We start from the raw sequence: 21,850 nt of genomic DNA, 5'->3' as shown, positions 1-21,850 counted from the left end.
ATACTCCACTCTGCATTCGTTGAAAGATTGGGAGATGAAATACTGTCTTGGCATTCTTATAAAAATAATTCTGACCAGGGGCGCCTGGGTGGCTCAGTCGTTAGGCGTCTGCCTTCGGCTCAGGTCATGATCCCAGGGTCCTGGGATCGAGCCCCACATTTGGCTGTCTACTCAGCTGGGAGTCTGCCTTTCCCTCTCCCTCTGCCTGCCACTCCCCCTGCTTGTGTTCTCTCTCTCTGTTAAATAAATACACAAAATCTTTTTTAAAAAATTAAAAAAAATAATTTGGACCAGGTGGGTGCCCTGAAAGGATATGGGTCCCCCACTCCAAGATTCAGTGCTGCCAGCCCGCTGTGTCAGTCTGTCTCGGTCAGAGCCTAGCTTCTACCAGGCTCTACAGGAATTGGGCATGGCACAAGAAAGAAGTGACTTCTATTAGGACAATCCCTCCCACCCAAAGCCCAGAATCTAACTCACCAGAATAACCCAGGATGGACAAGGCCGCCAAGATCTGCAGTATCTTCGGAGACTCCTCACTTCCCCAGGCCCACTGACAAGGGGACAGGCAACACAAGGTCCAAATCCAAGTCAAGACAGTGAACTCTGATAGAGCTTTTGGTGGTTCCATTCCTAGTCCCCTCCCAGCTCAGCCTCTTCATGTTCCTGTAACAATCTATGTCCTATAATTAGCATTATCCAGACAGAGAGGAGGAGGCTTTCTATCAGAGCCTTCAAACCAAATCTGGAGGCCTCCTCTGGTGTTCTCATGCGTTCTTGACCGGTGCCAGCCAGCAGTGCTCAAGAACATTTCTGGGTTGGGAGTTACCTGACTTGAAGGGTCAGGGACCCACTCAGAGCTCAGAACTCATCGATGTTCTCCTCTCGCATCTCCAGAAGACTGAACCACTATGGTAAATATGGGTAAGGTAGGGCATTCCAGCTATGATGAGCTAATCGAATCTCTAAACACAATAGGAGACTAAAACATCCTGAGATAAAAGGGGATCCAGGATGTCATCCAAAGAGTACCATCCAGGGACACGGAAGGGATTGCATCCTGTTGGGAACGTCGGCTAAGAGCAGACCCCCGCCCTAAAGCTTCGCATCTCATGCAGCTCATCTCAGTCCCGCTGGGACATCTCCATGTCAGCTCCCAGAAAGAACTCAAGTCAGAACACGGGTGGCCCCACCCCACACCTCTGCCCCAGCCACACAGGTGCCTCATTTTTAAAAGCTCTGTGGGTAGACATGACATTCAGGTTACACCTGCTACATAGGGGGCACTTCATAGGAAAGTAATCCTCGAAGCCGACCCTCTGATGAGGCCCTGGGGCCCAAGATATGAGCACTGCTGCCTGTAGATGCCCATGGCCGGGCCGTGGCCCCAAGCAGTCCTCTCCTCTAGCACCATATGCTCCCGGGGAGCACTCCTTTGTGTTTCCAGCTGAGTGTGTTCTAGACCTAGTCCTCAGTGATTGTAGACCACTCTTCTCCCATTCTTGTCCACCTGCGCCTCTTATCTGACGCTCACGCTGCCTTCTGCCTCCAGATATCGTGGCCACAGTGGAGAACGAGAAGCCCTCACCCTGTGCCAGGACGGGCTCGGGGCGTCCATGCACCATCAATGGCAGCGAGTGTCGGGGCGGCTGGCCGGGGCCCAACCATGGCATCACCCACTTCGACAATTTCGGCTTCTCCATGCTCACCGTGTACCAGTGCATCACCATGGAGGGCTGGACCGACGTCCTCTACTGGGTGGGTCTGGCCCCGTGGCTGCAGAGCCCCCTCCCTTCATCCACAGGCTCACCTGGGGGCGGGGGGGAGGTGGGGCCTGATGTTCACTGACTCTAGGGTCCACTGCTCCTTCTCACCCGTCCTTGGGAAACCTACACAGGGTGCGTGGCCCCCTTATTGTCCCCAGTGTGTGTCCCAGCATCCTCTGGGCAGTCCCCACGGTACAACCTGTCTGTGCAGGACCTAAGAGGTGGGTGAGGAATGAAAACAAGGAATCCATGGGTTCTGGTCTCAACTTCTAACTCTCTCCGAAGCCTGCCTGAGGGTGACTCATTCCTGATGACCTAGAATCTCAGATTTCCCGAATGACCTAGAATCTCAGATTTCCTGAGGGATGAAGGGCCCTTTGAGTCTCTTTTTGCCACAGGGCAAGACTGCTTTCTGATATAAATATTATTAGATATCAGTTTCCTTGTCTATAAAGTAAAAATACTACCTACATCATAGGGTAGTTATGATGGTTACTAGGCATATTAATTGAATTACAACAGTGCCAGCAACATGGTCAATGCTATATTAGTTTTCCTGTTGGAGTGTATTATTTATTTGGTGTTATCCAGAGATAGGTTGCATTTCTTATTTAATCCTCCAACGATGGAAGCCATTGTTCCCACTTTACAGATGAGTAAACTGAGGCTCAGAGAGGTTCAGTAACTTGCCTGCCGTTATGGAGCCAGTGAGCAATAGATCCAAGAATTGAACTCTCGTCCATCTGGCTCCGATCCCAGAACTCTTAACCACAATGTGACACTGCCTTTTGAGGAAAGGTTGTCAAACTGTTCAGATGCTTGCAAACAGAAAGGATTAGTGCGAATAGTTCTTGTGAGCTCATATTATGGGAGCAAATTATCAAACATTTCAAGGGCCTGTCACATGTGTTATTTCGATTCTACTACAAGCCTGTGGGGGCAAGCACATATCACCATCCCCATGGACAGATGGGATAATACTCAGAGATGTTAGGTGACTTGTCTAGGGTCACAGAGCTTGTTCGTGAGAAGTTGGCCACGCTTAGGCCAAGACTTTTTAGTGTTTCTTCTGCTTTGAAAAATCTTAGCTGTAAAGAAACCACTTGGACAGAGAGTGTATGAGAAACTCCAGCCAGGGACGTGGATGGCTGGAGGGAAAAATGGGTCAGCCATGTCTGGGCCAAGTGGACAGTCAGCAAGTCTCCTTTTGGGAAGTCCTTCTAACTCCAGGTCCTAGGTCTTTGGAGAGGGAGGAAAGTCACCTCACTGGGCCCAGATGGCCTCTCTCCTTCTCCCCCAGGGTCAGGTGGAGCATGAGAGCCCTGAGTCTGGAAGGGGACCTAAGCCCTCGGGTCAGTGGACGGGACTCACACCTCTGCCTGGACCAGGTCAATGATGCCATCGGGAACGAGTGGCCCTGGATCTATTTTGTCACCCTCATTCTGCTGGGATCCTTCTTCATTCTCAACCTGGTGCTGGGTGTCCTGAGCGGGTAAGGAAGCCCACGGGCAGCTGGGAGGAGAGGGAAGAAGAGAAGAGGTGAAGAGGGGTGGAGGGTGGGAGGGAGAAGGGGCAGCTGGGGTGGGGGTGAGGAGGAGGGTAGGAAGGAGAAAAAGAGCCAGAGGGAGAAGGAGAGTAGTGGGTAGAGGAGGAGGGCAGGGAGATGGGGACTAGAACCTCCGCTATCCCTTCTGTCAAGAGCATGCTCCTGGGTTGGCAAGGGAGATATAGAAGATAAACGTAGGAGCCCCTCCATTTTTAATTCTTCTTCCTTCTCCTCAAGCCTTCTCCCATCCTTTCTTCCTCTGTCCCTCTGCACCCACACGCCCTCTGAGTGAAGCCCCTAAGATCCCAGCCTCCTGCCCCTGGATGTGCCTGAGCTGATGCTTGGCATTAGGAGGCAGTGCAGCCTTCAGGTGAGGCACCTGACTCTGGAGCTAGGCTGTCCAAGCGTAAATCCGTGCACTACCGCTTGGTGGCTGTGTGACCTTGGCCTAATTACCTAACTTCCCTGTGCCTCAGAGTCCACATCTCTCAAGTGGGAGTAATCTCATAGCGTTGTTGGGAGGATTAAATGAGTTAATACATATGAAGGACTTAGAACAGAGTCCAACACATAATGGGCGCTAAGTACTAATGGTCATTATTAATGAGAGAGGTTCTCTCTGTGACGGCTCCACCTCGGCCACAGTGGACAGTCGAGAAGTGACTGTCTGCCCCCTTCCCCATTGCCATCACCCGCCTCCAGAAGCTTCCCTCCAGGCATTGTGTAGGCAGAATTCAGGGGGTTCTGTGAACTCGAATAAGAAAAACTTGTCTTTCTTTTTTATTAACTCTCTTTGAAGTTTAATGTTGCCTTTCATCAGGCATGGAGACAACATGCCACAGTAGTGGTTTTAGCGCTATGACTTGTCCCAGTAGAAACCCCACGTCACATTACAAATGTTGCAAATAGTGCCTACACTCATTACTACTTTGAAACTATAAAGATCGGCAGCTAGATGTTGCTAGTTAATGAGTTAATAAAGAAACATACGTGGTACTTTATCACAATTTCTTTATAATTCAATAACTGTATTTTAATATAATAGATTCCTTTGTAACGAGATAGTTTTATTTTGGGTATTTTACAACATTATTCTGAGGAGGGACCCATAGGTTTCATGGGACTACCCAACGATCCACAGCACAGAAAGGTCCAGGGGCCCTGCCAGGGGCCTGCCCCCGGGAGGGCGGTGCAGAGAGCTGAGCTGCTCAAGTCACAAGCCCATCGCTGTGCTCCAGTCTCGCTCTCTCTCCACCCTGCTTAGTGGTAAGGGCTGCCTCTACTGGTCTGAAGACCCCTTGCTGGCCCTCAGGTCCCTTCCTTCTAGTGCTGCCAGCTGGTTTCTTCTAGACTCAGGAGATTTCCCTCCAGGCCTGAGGTCTGTAAGCACAATTACGTTTCCACGGTAGCTTCAAGGTCAGGGCAGCATGGAAAATGTGAGGATCCGTGGCTGATTCTGTGAGAGCAATGGGCTGTCATGTCATTAACCCCTAATATCCAAGGTAACCCCAAGACGAGGTAGGGTGAAATGTCAGATGGGAGGAGCAGAAAGCAATGAGAAAGGCAGGCCGCGTGGGAGGGGATGGTGAGGGGGCATGAGAGGGCCTGCCCCTCCGTCACCTGGAAGGGCACCTGGACCCCAGGTGAGCCCCTGGGCCAGAAGGCAGGGACACACCCAGCCACAGAATGTGCTCTCTCTGTCCTTAGGAAGCTCAATCCTCCTTCACCCCCTTTCTTTTTTCTCCTCCCTCCCCTGTCTCCCCTGTTCCATTTCAGGGAATTCACTAAGGAGCGGGAGAAGGCCAAGTCCAGGGGAACCTTCCAAAAGCTCCGGGAGAAGCAGCAGCTGGAGGAGGACCTCCGGGGCTACATGAGCTGGATCACGCAGGGCGAGGTCATGGACGTTGAGGACTTGAGAGAAGGTTCGGGCCCAAAGGCATGGTCGGCATGCCCTCCCCACCCCTGAGCTGTCCCTCGCAGTCAGCGCCCATAGGGAGCACTGCGTCAGGTAACCTCCTGTAAGCCTGGAAGGCCCACGGAGCAGGTATAATGTTACCATCTTGCAGGTAAGAAAACTCAGGCCCTTAGGGGGTGAGTGACTTGCCTAAAGCCTTACACCTGGAAATGAGAGCATCCAGGTGTGCCCGGGTTTCTTCCTGGAGTACAAAGAACCATGCCACCTGTCCATACCAACCCCCTGCAGGTGTGGGCTCTTTCTTGGGCTGGGAGCGCACAGGGATTCAGGCCCACCTAGGGTCCGTTGTCACAGTTGTCTCTGGTCAATGGTCCCTTTCCCAGTGTGCCCAGCCTAGGTGTGTCCAGTCCAGAGGGGCCCAGAAGACTGGTCCATTCTTTCTCTCTTGTTCCCAGGGAAGCTGTCTTTGGATGAAGGAGGCTCCGACACAGAGAGCCTGTATGAAATCGAGGGCTTGAACAAAATCATCCAGTTCATGTGAGTATCCACCCTTCTCCTCAGAGTCTTCCCAGCCTCAGAGCTCCTGGAGATATGGAGTTAGAACCCATTTACTGTTCCCCATTTACTGGGCTTTAGAGTCACATTCCCATCCCTTAGTGCAACCAGAGGGCACTCAGCAGATGACCTAATTATATACTACCTCAGGAAGAAAGTGGGAGCCTGCCAGAGGGCAAGGAGAGAATTTGGTTGCTACCCTCTGATCAGAGTGGCGTTGGCAGGGTAATTAGTCCTGGAAAGCTCTGCCTGGGAAGAGGGAAGGTGTGTGCTGCAAAGAGGTAGCACGGAGAGCTTTGCAGGAAGGAGGCTGGCTCCCCCACGAGTCTGGCTCCAGGCTCAAGGGCCTTTGTCTCAAGAGGAAGATGTGTTTGTTTGGTTGGCCAAACAAATTCCTCTCACAAATTCATACATACTTGTGATTTTGAAAGATCAAACAATAGAGAAATACATCAAAGAAAAGATGAAGGTCCCCACTGCCCTTCAAAGAGGTAACCATGGCAACAGATGTGTATCCCTCCAAGACCTTTGCTATGTTTTTATCTCTTACACACACACACACACACACACACACACACACACCAGGTTTTTTGTTTTGCTTGGTTTTTTTACATGAAAGGGTTCTTTATGTTAACTACGGTCACTACAGAGCCTAGAACAGTGCCCAGCATCCAAGAGGTACTGCCAAATATTTGATGAATAAATGAATATGATATACATAGTAGCTAGTAACTTATTTTTAACTTAAAACACGTCTTTTTTTAAGACTTTAATTTTTTTTTAGAGCAGTTTTAGGTTCATGGCAAAATTGAACAGAAGGTACAAGAGATTTCTCATATCCCCCAGCCACCACACATGCACAGCCCATTAATCAACATCCCCCACCAGAAAGCCGTGGTTTACCTTGGGGCTCACTCCTGGTGCCATACACTCTTATATATACATATGGCAAATGTATAATGACATGAATTCATCATTCTAATATCATTCAGAGTATTTTCACTGCCTTAAAAATCCTGTGCTCCGCCTACTCATCCCTCCTCCCCCCACCCAGCAACTAACAACTGATCTTGTTATGGTTTCCATAGTTCTGCCTTTTCCAGAATGTCATATATTTGGAATCATACAGTATGTAGCCTTTTCAGACTGGCTTCTTTCACTCAGTGACTGAGCTTTAAGTTTCCTCCGTGACTTTTCCATGGCTGGATGGCTCACACACCTTTGTTTGGTGTATCTTCGGATGTGAAGTATTCCACAGTATGAATATGCCATAAAATATTAATCTTTGCAGGTTTTGGCAACACAAACAGCACCACAGGAACAGTCATGCATAAGTATGAACATTTCCACCAGGCAGCTTCCTAGAAATAGAATTGCTGGGTCAAAGTGTATATAGTTTTAAACCTTGGTCAACGCTGCCAAATTGTTCTCCAAAAGGCTGCAATGACTGTGACAGTGCCCTTTTCACACACCCTCACCAACACCAGATATGATTAATCCATTACAGAATTGCTTTTATCATGAGCAAAACTGCCCTCCCCCCCCATGGGCTTTAATTAAAATGAAAGTGTGTGGGGCCCCTGCTGTTTGGCGGGCGTTGTGCTAAGCATGGTTCTTTGCGTTATCTCTAACTCCCCCCCCCCCCCCCCGCCGCCCCGAGGCTGGCATTGCTATCGTTCTCCTTTGCAAGAAGAAGAACTTCACTAGTAAGAGGCAAGACTTTAAATCGGTCTGGCCCTGCGGCTCATGCCCGCAGCGTCTCCCGTGTGGCCGGAGGAGAGAGCGGGCCATCAGACCAAGTCTGGCTGGAGTCTGTCTGAAGGCGCTCCCAGAAAGGCGGGCGCTCGGAGTGAGGCCGCTCTTTGCCTCCAGCCTCCCGTGTCTCCTCTCCCAGTCGCCACTGGAGGCAGTGGAACCGCATCTTCCGCTGGAAGTGCCATGATGTGATCAAGTCCAAGGTCTTCTATTGGCTGGTGATCCTGGTCGTTGCCCTCAACACCCTGTCGATCGCCTCCGAGCACCACACCCAGCCTCTGTGGCTGACCCACTTGCAAGGTGAGACGCAACAGAGTGAAGCCGCGAAGAGGACGGACGAGGACGATGGCCAAAGCCAGCCAGTAGCACCTCAGGTTTGGCAGAAGACGTCAGGCAGATACTGACATTGTTGTCTAGCAATTACAGGCTGGTAGTACTTTTTTCCTTATGGCATTACCAGGGGGCAATAAGAGCAACTCGTTGGGAAGCCCAGGCGTCCGGGTAGATGATCACAATTTCGGATACCGAACATAAGGATTACCAGCAATCTAGATCTCCAAGCATCCAAGTTCAAATTCTACTCCCCAAACAGCAATCTCGCACCAACTATTTATTGCATGCATCCTATATGTAAGGCATAGAGAAAGAACTCAGGTGCGGAGAGAATTAATATACTGCTTTTGCCTTGCAGGAGCGTTCTTAGCCAGAGGAGAAGATAGATGCTTACGAATAATGTCAAGTCCATAGAGGGAGGGCAACAATAGAGGCAAATATGAGGTAGCAAGAGAAGGATAACAGGGCAGGAATGTTGGAGCTCCATCGATCTTAAAGAATAAGTAGATGAGCCCCCCCCCCCACCAGCAGTCAAAGGGAGGGGAGGATTCCCACAGAAGGAACAGGGGGGTGCCAAGGTGTGAACATATAGAACAGTATGGAGAATTCAGGGAGCTGTAAGAACTTCATATGGGACTGAGAGCAGCAGGAGGGGTGTTTGTGCAGAGAGGCCCTTAAATACTTGAGTAAAATGTGGGGACTTTAAGCCTCAGGCGATGGGAAACTAATGAAAAGTTGTCAGCGGGAATATAACACGATCAGACCGGAGTTTCTGAAAGATCAGCTTTGGTGGAGGTCAAGTCAGCCTCATCCCCGTGATAGATGTTCCTCTGCGTGTGGAGCTCTGGACTGCGAAAAGGCAGAGACTAAGAGAAAAGGGAGACCAGTCGCAACATAGTGGACCAAACTAAGCGCGCTCCCCACTATAGACCCATAGCAATGCTGCCTAAGTCATAATAATAATATTTCAAAGAAAGGCGAGGAAATCCCTGGATGGCAGAAATGAAGAAACCGCTGAAAGCCAGAGCAGTGAGCTCATGAGTTGATTTCCAGGAACATTCTAGACCTAGAACTAAACCCTAAAGGGTGGCTGTTGGGTTCTTAATGCACATGCAGGGACAGGAGACTGGTCCCACAGCCTGGGTGAGGTGAGGAACAGAACTGACCCCCTGCATAGAGCCAGAGCCTAGGGCTGCCCCTATGTGAGGGAAGCAAAAATCTCACCACATTGAGCCAGGGAAAGAAGGTGGAAGTTTATCTGTGCTAGAGGCTCTGGGAATAAGGAAAAATGTCTCAGGTGAAAAATTGAAACCCAATCTGTGCCCTGTATAAGTATGGGGTCCAATTTGCACTGTTCCATATGGTATAGGGATCCTAAGCTAAGATAGTAACATAAAAAACTAGTCACAGGCAAGTGAAACCCCGGTGGTGCCCAGCAGAATCAAACACAAGCCACCCCTTAGGGATGCTTCTCAACCCAAGACATACAGAATTCCTGCAGGGAAAATGTTTCCCAAAGAAGAGCTCACAACAAAACAATCACAAACCAAATTAGGAAGAGGGCCACCCTGAGGAAGAATTATCAAGCACAACCAACAGGAGTTAGCAACCCCAGGAGCCTGAAGTAGTAGAACAGTACAAAAGACACTGTGCTTAAAGTGATGAAAAAGGTAAAAGAAGGAATATAACTAGAAACGAAGACTGTCTTTTCCTATGGGAAGGAGCTAGGAAAAAATGCACTAGATCAGATGCACGCATGCATACATTCATTGCCACCGATCTTCTCGAGATCCCCTTGACTTTGCCAAGCATTGCCAATGCATTGTCAATGCCCAAATGTGGACAAGATGTGAATACTGTCCACCAAAAGGAGTCAGAGATTTGAGGTTCCTGACCTATGCAGATAAATGGATGGTAGTGCCACTTACTGAGATGGGGAAGGCAATCAATGGCTGGGTGTATTTGGGTGTGGGGGAGGATGGGCAGTACTCAGCAACTTAGTCTTGGGCATGTTGAGTTTGAGGTACCTTTGAGATATCCCAGTGGAAATGTCAAGAAGACAGATAGAAAAACAGGTCTGGAACTCAATGGAGAGGTCTGAGTTGAAGAAATAAAATTCAGGAGTCATTGGCAGGGATGGCCATTGAAGCTACAGTCTTAGAAGACAGCACCAGACCACCAGAGGATAGTATATGCTAAATGTACAGCTCAAGGTCAGCCTCCAAAGATTAGGTAAAGAATTGCATCTGCAGAGGAAGCTTGGGAAAAGCAGGAGAAGCAGAAGAAATCCAGAGGGATATGGGGTCACAGAAGCTAAGGAAAGAGAACATTTGAAAAAGCAAGGCTGGGCAACTGTGCCCAGGGCTTCTGGGAGGTCAGGAAAAAATGAAGGTTAAAATGCCCATTGGATTTTGCGACCTGGAAGTCATTGGTAAGCCTGAGAGTTTGTTGGTGATGTGATCAGGTGGACCCAGTTAGGTATGAGTTAGAGAGCAAATAGGGCAGAGCAGGGTGGGCAGAAGTGAAGGGATCCAAGTAGATAACTCTCTGGAAGTTTGGCTGTGATAGGGAGGGCAGAGCTAGGGCAGGAGCTACGGGGAAAATGGGAGAGACTTGGGCATTTAAAAATGGTGATGGGAGAATCCAGTTGAAAGAAGTTAAACACACAGGAAAGAAAAGGGATCATTGACAGTGGATTTTGTGAGGTGGGGGTTGGGGGGTGGACAGGTTGGCTTTGGATAGGTGGAGGGCCCCCTCCTCCAGCAGGAGAGAAGGACGTGTACAGTAATGAGAGTGTGGCGGAGCTTAATTAACTTAAGTGAAATTAAAAGTAGTAAGACTCAACTTGAGTTAAACGTGGTATGGTTTAGCGTTTGAGAAATTTACATCAGCGTCCCTTCAAAGGGCAAACATTTGCCAGGTTTTATGGATTTTGAGAGTGGAAAAGGGATGATGTTTTGGAAACATGGTGAGGGTGTTTGGGGCGGAGGGCTCGGCCAAGGCAGAGGCCTGGAGGCAGGGCAGGGAGGGAGCGAGAAAGAGAGAGAGCAACGCTGAGGCTGGGCCGCCCACCCTGCAGACGTGGCCAACCGAGTGCTGCTGGCCCTCTTCACCATCGAGATGCTGATGAAGATGTACGGGCTGGGACTGCGCCAGTACTTCATGTCCATCTTCAACCGCTTCGACTGCTTCGTGGTGTGCAGCGGCATCCTGGAGATCCTGCTCGTGGAATCGGGTGCCATGAGCCCCCTGGGCATCTCTGTGCTGCGCTGCATCCGCCTCCTTAGGATCTTCAAGATCACCAAGTGAGCACTGGGCGGTGGGCAGTCGCGGCTCCCGGGGCGGGGGGGGGGGGCCCAAGCGGACAGCGTGCCTGGTCTGGTCCACACGGGTTTGTTCCCTGGGGTCTGGGGTCTGGGGTCTGGGGTCTGGGCAAGTTCACATGTGGCCTCTTGCCCAGGACTTGCCTCCCTCCTTGAAAGAAATGACTTTCCCCTTTTGACCTAATTCCTTTACTTTTTCCTCCTTACCTCTTACCATCTTGTGGCAGGGCAGGGATGCAGGGGGGCGTGGAGAGGAGGGAGGAAAGCGCGTGGGAGAGGGAGGAAGGAGAGGAAGATGAGAGGAAAGGAGGGGTGGGGAAAGACGATGGGAGTGAGGAGGCAGAATGAACGAGGAGGGAGGGGCGTGGTGAGGGAGCAGAGACGCGCTCATTGGTTTCCCAGGGTTTACCGGGCACCCGCCTGAGCTGGGGACTGTGCCAGGCACCGGGGGTGCAGGGGTGGCACAGGAGAGACGTGGTCCTCACTCTCATGGGGTCTACATTTCTGGTGGTGTGACCGGAAGGGAACCAGCAGTCGTACTGAGGAATACGAAATGACGAACCACGAGAAGTGCTCAGGAGGGCAGAAAGAGTAGGTGTGCAGCTTTGGTCTGGGGGCCTCCCGCCCAGAGGCTGCCCCTTTTCCCTCTGTGTCCCCTCAGGCTGAGCCTTTGCCCTAGCCTGGCCAGACCTCAGGCAGTCCGCGGAGGGGGCGCTGGAGGGGGGTGCTGCTCCGCTCCACCTGTGACCCTCTGCCCTCAGGTATTGGACGTCTCTGAGCAACCTGGTGGCGTCCCTGCTCAACTCCATCCGCTCCATCGCCTCCCTGCTGCTGCTGCTCTTCCTCTTCATCATCATCTTCGCGCTGCTGGGCATGCAGCTCTTCGGGGGCAGGTATGACTTCGAGGACACGGAGGTGCGGCGCAGCAACTTCGACAACTTCCCGCAGGCCCTCATCAGTGTCTTCCAGGTAGGCGGTGCTGCAGAAGCTGAATCGCCTTCTGTCCTTCAGGAGCAGGGTGGGCATCACCTCCTCCAGGAAGCCTTCTCGGATCTGCTGGTTTGAGTTCAAGGTCCCTCTCCAGGCCCTGTCTTCCCCTGTGCTCCTCTCCATTGCGATACTTGCTATTTGTCTCCTCCACCCTCTGGAGCCTAGGAGCTACACCCAATTTGTCCTGTTTGTCTCTGTCCCTGGTACCTAGCAGAGTGCTGGCCCATAGTAGGGACACTGATGCTGACTGAATGGTGTCCAGGGGCCTGCTTTCTCTCCCATGCAATACTCCTCTCTCTGAGCACACAGACAGTGAGCTCTCCCCCAACAAGACTGAAAAAGCCCCGGAGAAATGCCAACCGTTTCTCACTGCAAAGACATGGCTCAGCTAATGTTCACTAGAAGCCACCAAAGGAGCGTGGCTGTGACTTACCTCAGGCCTCCAGAGCCATGGGCCTCCTGGAGGAGCTTCCTCAGTGTAGGGCAGAGAAACGCTCCCCTGTGTTGGAGCCGGCACTCACGAGGAGCGTCACCTTGTTGGTACCAGTGAGAAGGGCAGTGTGTGGCCATCAGCTGGTCTTATAGATGACCTCACCCTCTCTTCCGTTCACCCCGTGGCTGGTCGGGCATCACGTCTGACGAGGCACTTGACACTTCACACTAGTTCTGGAGGCTGGGAGGCCAGGAGGCCTGGGTGGGCTCAGTACAGTTAAGCCTGGGCATTAGGAACAGAGCACAGGGAGTGGTGACCCCACAGTCAAACTCCTTGGCCCTGGAGGGGCAGCGGTAATATTTCTGACCATTGGAAGAGGTTCTAGGAGGAGAGCTGGGACCTTTCATCCTGGCCGTGGATGAAGAGTGGAAAGGTCTAGGGGCTTTTTGGGCTATGCGGTCCCGAGAGAAGACCCTCGAGTCCCTCTGCGCCACCCCCCACTGTGTTCCCTGTCCCCCTAGGTCCTGACAGGTGAAGACTGGAACTCCATGATGTACAATGGGATCATGGCCTATGGTGGACCGTCCTACCCGGGGGTGCTCGTGTGTGTTTATTTCATCATCCTTTTCGTCTGTGGCAATTGTATCCCCTTGGGAGGAAGAGGGCACAGAAAAGAGCTGAGGGAGGGGGTGGGAGAGACGGTCTGAAAATGGGGGGTCAAGGGCACGCACATGCCAGGCAGCAGGCTCTCCGGCTGGAGGGGCGCCCCCAGACTCATGGTGTGGGGTGGGGGGCTAGGACATAGCAAATAGCAAGTGCAGGATAATTCCTTCCACCGGGAAAGTTCAAGGACCACAGAGGTGACTGGTTATAGGCGGGAGGATTTCATCCCAGAGAGGCTGGTGAGCCTGGAGCAAGCAGGAGGAAGGAAAAGTTTTGGCTATGGGGCCATGAAGATGGCGGGCAGCCTGGTCCAAAGGTTTGGGAGGCAGGGAGGGAGGAATGAGCGGAGAGGAGACCAGGAATGAGGCAAGCAGGTGGGAGGTGGGATGGATGCGGCAGGAAGAGCCCGCAGCTCCCCGGGGGGTTCTGACGTCTGCACATGGAATTTGGTATTATGAGCAGAGGGGATGGGGAGGGAACTAGCGGTCCTCGAGCTCATGTGTGCCGAGCACGATCCTCACGGACAGTGCCTCACGGGCTCCCCACACAGCCCCCTGTGGGAGCGGGGATCAGTCCTGGAGGGGAAATGGGGGGCCCTCAAGGCTCATCATGGGCACCCCTGTGCAGCCAGGCTTCCCTGAGGGTGTTCGTCGATGTCCTAGGGTCCATGCCATCCCACGTGGTAATTCTGGCAAGAGGCTCTCTGATAAGTCCACCAAGGGAGTGGGGTTAAGTCCTGCCAACCCCTGGGCAGGGTGGGATCCTGGCCCCAGAGGTTTCCCTTTCATCCACAACCCGACTCCTTAGCGGGATGCCCTCAGATATCCTGCTCAATGTCTTCCTGGCCATTGCTGTGGACAACCTGGCTGAGGCTGAGAGCCTGACTTCTGCCCAGAAGGCCAAGGCTGAGGAGAGAAAGCGCAGGAAGATGTCCAAGTGAGTGCTGCATCCCCAGCAGGGAGGGATGTGGCGTGCTTGGCGGTGGTCTCCCAGCTCTGCACGGGTGGCTCCTTGGAGCCTGATGAGCAGGGGTTGTGCCACGATGACCCCTGCCCCAGGGGGGCAGTCTTCTGCAACCAGCACGTCTAGGGTTGGCTGATGTCCTATGAGGGGTGTCCCTGGGCGCAGAATTGGAGGTGGCCTCAGGAAATGTGACAGCAGAGCCAGGCGGATTGGACCAGGGGACCCTGGTGGGGAGTTCTAGGAATTCAGCTGGCCCTGCCACTGAGTCACTGTGCTTCTTGAAAGCAGTCCCTTCCCTCTGCTGAGCCGGGGGTGTGTCAAATGTGAAGTGGTGGTTGGCTTCTCGGGCCTGTTACAATTCTCTCCGTCTATGAGTTTGTCGTGTAACTCTCCAGAGCCTGAGACTTTCCTCTAGGAGTAACAGCGGGACAGGTCTCCCAGACAGTGTTTCTCAAACTCCAATTGCAAATGAATCACCTGGGGATCTTGTTAAAATACTGATTCTGATTCAGGAAGTCTGGGGTGGGGTTGATGGTCTGCATTTCTAACAAGCTCCCAAGTGGCGCAGATGCCGTGGGCTGGAGAACCATACTGAGTGGTTCTAGACAAAGGCCTGCTTCCTCCAGTGCCTGTGCCTGCAGGAATGGTATGCCCATTCCTGGGAGGCAGGCTGGGAAGAGAAAGAGAGAAAGACCAGCAATGGTTGAGCCCCACCTTGGACCAAACCATGCTCCCACACTGTGAATTCTTTATGAACCAGGTGCAAAGCCACTTTCCACCCATTTACCCATCAATGAACACTGAGTGTGGCTGACCAGTGAGCCATATTTAGCCACGGGCCCAAGCTGGGCATCATGCCCTCTCATCACAGACTTGCCCAGGCCTATAACCCTTCCCTTTTGGCAGCCTACACTGTCCCATCCTCCAAAGAGCCCCCTGAGCCCTCGGTGCGGGATCCCCCTGAGGGTGCCATCAGACTAAGCAAATCCCCGAGAACTGTCTGGTTGGGCTTCCACTGTGGGCTTCCTTGGTGTTTTAACTCAGGGGTCTCCCAGACAAGTCAGAGGAGGAGAAATCAGTGATGGCCAAGAAGCTGGAACAGAAACCCAAGGGTGAGGGCATCCCTACCACGGCCAAGGTGAGCATATCGTGTGGGGTATTTTCAGAGGGAGGATGGGGAGGAACTCTGCAAGTCCTCTGGGTCACCCCCATGACTTAGGGTGCTGGTGGGTGGGTAGGGAGGTGGAGAGGGGCTGTCTGCTTGGTTATCAGCTAGGTGAGGGCATCTGTCTCCACTCTACTAGAGAGAAAGTCAGTGACTACACTCCCACAAGGAAGCCTTTGTACTGAGAGGGACAGATGCCCCAGTCTGGGAACCAGGCTTCCTCAGAGTCCCAGCTTCCCACCCCAGTCCGGGTGTCCCCCACCCCACTTGACACCCCCTGTTCCATTGTGAGACCCAGACAGGATTCCCACCACTTCCTGCTTGCTCCAGCCTTGCTCTGCTCAACCCTTCTGGAAGCTGAGGAAGCAGAGGTCAGAGGGTTGGGGAGATGGGCCCCAGAGAACTAAACCGGGTGTGCCATGCAAAGGCTCAGACAGGCTGAGGTCTTGGCAACTCATCTGACCATTCCGGGCCTGGCTTCTCATTTGTAAAGAGGGAATGATCCTAATATTCCCTACCCCCCAGGCTGCAGGGAGGATTGAGCTAATGCCTACACTGACCCTCCAGTAAATGCTCAGTAAGTGGAAACTGCAGGTTGGCTTTCGTCATCTTCATGGTATTCCTTCCTACAGCTGAAAATCGATGAATTTGAATCTAATGTCAATGAAGTGAAGGATCCCTACCCTTCGGCTGACTTCCCAGGTGAGGGTCCTGGGACTGTTGGGGGTGTATCCTGGGGCTGATTTCTCTCCAGGGGCAATCTCTTGCATGTCCCCTACCTGGACACTTCCATGAGGGGATCACGACACAGAGACATCCCTTCTGACCTAGTCACACATGTAAGCCATCTGCCAGCCTGTCTCTCCCTACAATACACACGATCGAAAACCCCACACATTCTATTTTCATTTAATTCAGCTAGTATTTGTTGAGTGCCCATTATGTACTTCAGTGCTGAGGACTCCGTTTTCAAGTTTTCCATTCTGGCCACACAAAGCAGACCACAGACGAGGACATGTCTGTCTGTGTGGGGTAGGAGATGGACAGGTTACTCGCCCCCCCCCCACCCAGTGTCCGGCAGAGCTGGGGGCTAGACTGACACATGAATAAATAGAATCTTGACTTGCACTGTGGGAAAATCAAAATGAAGGAGACAAGGGTAGGGTGGGCAGGAGTGTAATACACAGCCACAGATAAACTATGAACGTCTCGCAAATGCAAATAACCATGGCAGCCGCAGAAAACCATTCATCTGTGCCAAGGAGAGAACACCTTGGGAAGAGCAGAACCAGGCTGGGTTCATGTGAAAGAGCCACGTGGAAGAGGCCTGAAAGCCCCAGGGCTCTGAGGTTCTCTCTTAGCTCACTCACGGGTCCTCCTCAGAGCACAGGGTCACTGGTGCAATTACACGGTTATTTGTGGAATTGGCTGATTAGCATCTGTTTGCCCCAGTGACTCTTAAGCTCCAGGGGGGACTTTTTGTGCTCCAAATGGCACCCTAGTAGGCACTCAATAAATAGAATGAATGAACACATGAAAGGATTTTGCAAAGTGAGTGTGTGGGGAGCATGGAACTGATAGAGACAGGACTAATAATATTTCTTCAAATGTCTGCTAGAAATGAATATTTGGGTTTTAAAATGATTCATCTCAAGCTGTTCCATCTAAGGACCATGACCTAGCAGACGAGCGTGGCTGGTGTGCCGGGGAAAATGGCTGACCCAGGAAATGGGAGGTTAAGGAAAGGGAAAAGGGTTAGAAAGAAGGGGGAGGGTAGAGGATCGAGGGGACGTGGGGTGGGCAGTTGGAAGAGAGTTCTCACCAAGGGGGTTGAATATGTTTATCCTGCTTCTTTCCAAAGACCATTTGAAATGGCTTACGCTTAGGACAAAATATATGTACAATGAAATTAACAAAATGGGCATAGACAAGGGAAAAAGGAAAGCAAATATACTAACTCTAAGAATTAACAGTTTCTTCCATTAAGCATAAGATGTGTTTCGGGGTCCTTGGCAGCCAGGGCAAGGTGGGAAGTGTCACATTAGGACACTCGTCGTGAGGAAGGAGAAAGGGTGGTGAAGCTGAGAGCCTGTGCGCAGAGCAGAATCGAGTGGAGAGAGCAGAATATAGTGGCTCTTTCTGGGCTTCCCCAAGGGGCTCTGTCAGGGGGCCAGTAGAGGTAGGGATGAGGTGACTATGGGGTGAGGGCAACAAGAGACTGGGCAAGACCTGCACAATGAGGGGCACCCCGACTTTTGACAGTGCCTTCCAGTTTGATCGCTGGATCCTCGCCTCTCCCTTCTCCCCAGCTGAGGAGCTCAGGTAGTCAGCTGTCTCATGAGGCCATGAGACCTACCAATAAACCTAGAGGGTCCATCTCTTCCTCCTCTACCCCTCCCACCCCGGTATCTGCCTCGGTACTGGCGACTGGCTGAAGCTCAAGGAATATTGATTTTTTTTTTTTTCATGCTGGCAGTTCCTCTCTGAAATGATTATTTTTAGAATCCTAGCCCAGGAGAGGAACTCAGAGTCTATTTATGTCCACAGGCCTCCTGCCCCTAATCAATTTCACAAATTGGGAAGCTGAAGCCCAAGAAGGACAGTGACTTGCCTAGTTGGCTCAGCAAGTTAGGGGCAGAGCCTGGATCACACCTCAGGTCTCATCTGAAGCAGGGTCCCCTCTCTACTTCCCAGCTGCGAGCATTTGAGATGGTGTGAGTCCAGCCCTGAGACAGAAGATGAAACAGCAAGGCTCCTTGACTTTGCTCCTGGCCCCGCTTCAGGAGGGTTCTGGGACTGACAGTTTTCCCTGACAGTTCAAACCTATATTCCCTGAGGGGAAAGGGAGATGCCTGGGCTGGACTCTGCTGACATCCTTGTGGCCTCCTTTGACCTGCTACCACCCTCACTTTCCGGTTGCTGGGGATTCCTGGCTGCATTCAGAGCACAGAAGCCTGGGGAGCAGTAAAGTATGTAAACATGCCCCTGATTTCTCTCTCTCCCCTCCCCACAGGCGATGATGAAGAAGATGAGCCTGAGATCCCCGTGAGCCCCCGACCACGCCCCCTGGCTGAGCTGCAGCTAAAAGAGAAGGCAGTACCCATTCCAGAAGCCAGCTCCTTCTTCATCTTCAGCCCCACCAACAAGTGGGTGGCCCCTTGGCTGCTGTGCCGGGTGACTGATGGGGTGCTCAAAAAGGGCTGGTTTCTGCTCTGAAAAGACCCCTTTCTCCTCATTCTCTGGGCTTACAATTAAACCGTGAGAAACTGACTCCCTTAACTTAAGATCTTGCGCCCTGTTTAAAATGCTAGTATCTCTGGGAGAAGTAGTGCTTGAAACCTTAGCAGTTACTTACACCTAAGCGGTGTATATTTTGTATATTTTGGTTCCTTTCTGAGGGCAAATTTAGACAGAACAAGGGGATGAGAACCAGGTGAAGCTGTAGTTCTTACTGGCTTCACAGTTTTACACCTTTAAAATATGCATAGACTATAGTCGCCACAGAGTTTCATCTGTCTGCTTCACGGTTGGAGATCAGCCTGCCCCATTCGTTTGGCTCAAAACCACAGGGTGGCGGAGGAGTATTGGGGGAAGGGGTTTGGTTGGGAGAGGGGACTGAGGCTGCAGGAACCGAATGAGGGGTGGGGGCCCCGCGTGTCCAGCCAGAGGACTGTTCAGATGTAGGCCATCCTTCTCCGCTGACCTGGGAGGGAGGGTTCCAGTGTCTCTCTGCCAGACAGAGGCTGGAGAGGCCTGAGTGCCCGAGAGCTCACAGCTCTCCTGACCCCCTTGCCGTCCCCCCAACAGGATCCGTGTCTTGTGTCATCGTATCGTCAATGCTACCTGGTTCACCAACTTCATCCTGCTCTTCATCCTGCTCAGCAGTGCTGCACTGGCCGCTGAGGACCCCATCCGGGCCGAGTCTGTGAGGAATCAGGTGATGGTGGACCCCTGCTTTCTGTCAGCGCAGCGCCCCTCCCCACCCCAGGCCTCAGCCACCCGCACACTTCACTCTGGTGCTCAGAGTTCAATGTATGCTCTACGCGGCCGTAGGCATCAGAGTCTCTTAGAGTTCAGTCCCAGGAGGGTCAAGACTGCCCAAACCACTCCTGAACAGTGTTGTCACAGCATGCAGCACTGACAGGCTCTTGAGGCCGAGTTTTAATGATGATGGTGATGGTGGTAATGGTGGTTGTCGTGGTGGTAGTGGTGATGGTGATGACAGTGGTGGTAGTGATGGTGGTGGTGGTGGTGATAATGGTAATGGTGGTGGTGATTATGATGGTGATGGTGGTGATGGTGACAGCGATGGTGATGATGATGGTGACAGCGATGATGGTGATGGCGATGATGATGGTGACAGCGATGATGGTGGTGGCGATGATGGTGGTTGTGGTGGTGACGGTGATAGTGATGATGGCTGTGGTAATGGTGGTGATGGTAATGGCAATCATGGTGGTGGTGGTGGTGGTGATGGTGGTGATGGTGACAGTGATGATAATGGTGACGGCGATGATGGTGACGGCGATGATGATGGTAATGACAATGATGGTGGTGGTGGTGGTGATGGTGATGGTGATGGTGATGGTGGTGGTGATGGTGGTGGTGGTGGTGGTGGTGATGATGATGGTAATGGCAGTGGCTATGGTGATGATGTAGTGGTGGCGGTGATGATGGTGATGGTGTGATGGTGGTGGTGGTGGTGACGGTGATAGTGATGATAACTGTGGTAATGGTGGTGATGGTAATGGCAATGATGGTGGTGGTGGTGGTGACGGTGTTGAAGATAATAATGATATCAGTGTTCGGCCCTTCCTCTCATTGACTTCTGTCCCCTCTATGTTGTCACCAGATCCTTGGGTATTTTGACATCGCGTTCACCTCTGTCTTCACTGTGGAGATTGTCCTCAAGGTGAGTGAAGTCTGTAGGACAACCTGGGTGAGCAGTGTCTACAGGCCAGGAAACCAGACCTGATGTGGCTCCAACTTACACATGCTGCACTCACTCAGAGGCTGGGTTGCAGGGAAAAGCAAGAGGAAAGTGGAGATCATCAGGGAAGGACTCACCAGACCCAGGAGAGCAGATGGGGTTGTTGCTTGTAAGCTGGGCAAGCAGGTGAGCAGGTGGCCAGGTGGGGACATGAAGTACAACCAACCTGCAGCTGTGTACCCCTAGGCACCTCTCAGTGAGCACAACCCATCTCTATGAAACCCTGGGCATTTTTCCCCCAGAGGGAAGGCACAGTTAGCCTAAGAATAGACCCAGGGGGCTGTGATTTGTTCCTAGATCTTTGTGACACATGATCTCTCCGGGAGTCCCCAGAGAAGTGACCTCCGCCCTGGGTGGGTTTCAGGCAGCTCTGCCCTATCATGGCCCTCCCCCTCCTTACCCATAGCACATCACTGCTCTCCCAGTCTCAGGTGGACACACGGAGTTCGCACCATCACCCTCACCGCCGTAGAGGGTGTGGGAGGCAGAGGGAGGGCCCATCTGTGACTGAGACCCACTAGCCCCAGTCTTCACCTTCATGACTGAGGAGGGGAGAGGGGGGCTTTGCAGGAAGAAGAGCCCAGAGCAGGCTGCAATATGAATTCAGAACAGTTCCTTATATCAGGGCCCTTGAATACTAAAGGAGTTGAGCAGAGGGATGGTGGCTTGCCTGAGGTCCCAGAGGGCTTCTTGGAGGTGGTGGCATTAGAGTTAGACCTTGAGGTTGGACAGGACTTCATTGGAGAGAGATAGCAGGGCCAGTCTGGGAAGACAGAACAACAGCACATGCATTGTGAGAAGGTGTTTGGGATGTGCTCAGAGAGGAGAAAGTGGTCCCTTTGGGCTGGGACATAGCACAGAACACACGGGAGACCTGGCTTCAGAAGTCAGGAAGGCGAGTTGAAATGAAATCACCTTCAATGCCTGGAAAGGCTTCGCGCTCATCAGACTTCAAGGGTATGACGTGTTGGTGCACAGGGCCTGGGAGATTATCACAGAGCACAGGAAAGAAGCTGAGAGACCAGCAAAAGGTGGGGCAACGGGGGCAGGAGGGGTCAGGGGCCTGGTGGAGGTCTTCTGGTCCTCGCCAGGTTGTTCAGCCCGACCCAGCAATCCTCAGGGCGGAGGCGGCTTCTGAAGAAGCCTTCTGGGGAGGAGCAATAGGCATTTCATCATGTTGTGCAGGGGAAAATGGGCCGGGGCGTCCCCACTCTGTGGCCCCAGGGAACAGGAAACTGGGGCGCCCTATGGCCTCTGAGCAGAGAGGTGAGCTCAGAGAGCCAAGTGTGGCATAGCTGCCCGTGAAAAGTCCTGCTTCCAGAACTGGGAGCAGAGAATGGGAGAAACAGCCCTGAGGACGCAGCAAGGAGTGCAGTGAAGGACAGAGACCCCTGGCAGCTATTTGCCTCAGCGAGTGCCTTGTGAGCAGACAGGTGGCTCTTGCCTCGAGAAGCCC

At 52.3% G+C, this 21,850-nt stretch overlaps 1 protein-coding gene across 1 annotated transcript in view; it reads left to right on the top strand.

Moving 5' to 3' along the window:
• The window catches only part of CACNA1S (calcium voltage-gated channel subunit alpha1 S), a 67,896-nt gene that overhangs the window by 20,363 nt on the left and 25,683 nt on the right, over positions 1–21,850 (top strand). The window contains exons 6-19 of the mRNA XM_025855063.2: positions 1,550–1,755; positions 3,152–3,255; positions 5,086–5,231; positions 5,680–5,761; positions 7,674–7,834; positions 10,947–11,172; positions 11,952–12,159; positions 13,135–13,255; positions 14,098–14,212; positions 15,284–15,377; positions 16,037–16,106; positions 18,418–18,550; positions 19,212–19,341; positions 20,257–20,316. Coding sequence (XP_025710848.1) covers positions 1,550–1,755; positions 3,152–3,255; positions 5,086–5,231; positions 5,680–5,761; positions 7,674–7,834; positions 10,947–11,172; positions 11,952–12,159; positions 13,135–13,255; positions 14,098–14,212; positions 15,284–15,377; positions 16,037–16,106; positions 18,418–18,550; positions 19,212–19,341; positions 20,257–20,316 — 1,856 coding nt within the window. The remainder of the gene's footprint in view (positions 1–1,549; positions 1,756–3,151; positions 3,256–5,085; positions 5,232–5,679; positions 5,762–7,673; positions 7,835–10,946; positions 11,173–11,951; positions 12,160–13,134; positions 13,256–14,097; positions 14,213–15,283; positions 15,378–16,036; positions 16,107–18,417; positions 18,551–19,211; positions 19,342–20,256; positions 20,317–21,850) is intronic.

This window comes from Callorhinus ursinus, unplaced genomic scaffold, assembly GCF_003265705.2.
Source record: "Callorhinus ursinus isolate GAN/ISIS: 27379988/994484 unplaced genomic scaffold, GSC_fseal_2.0 scaffold57, whole genome shotgun sequence".
In the NCBI taxonomy this organism is placed as follows: Eukaryota; Metazoa; Chordata; class Mammalia; order Carnivora; family Otariidae; genus Callorhinus; species Callorhinus ursinus.
Note: the sequence above shows the minus strand (reverse complement) of the source record. Positions and strands in the feature narration are given on the sequence as shown.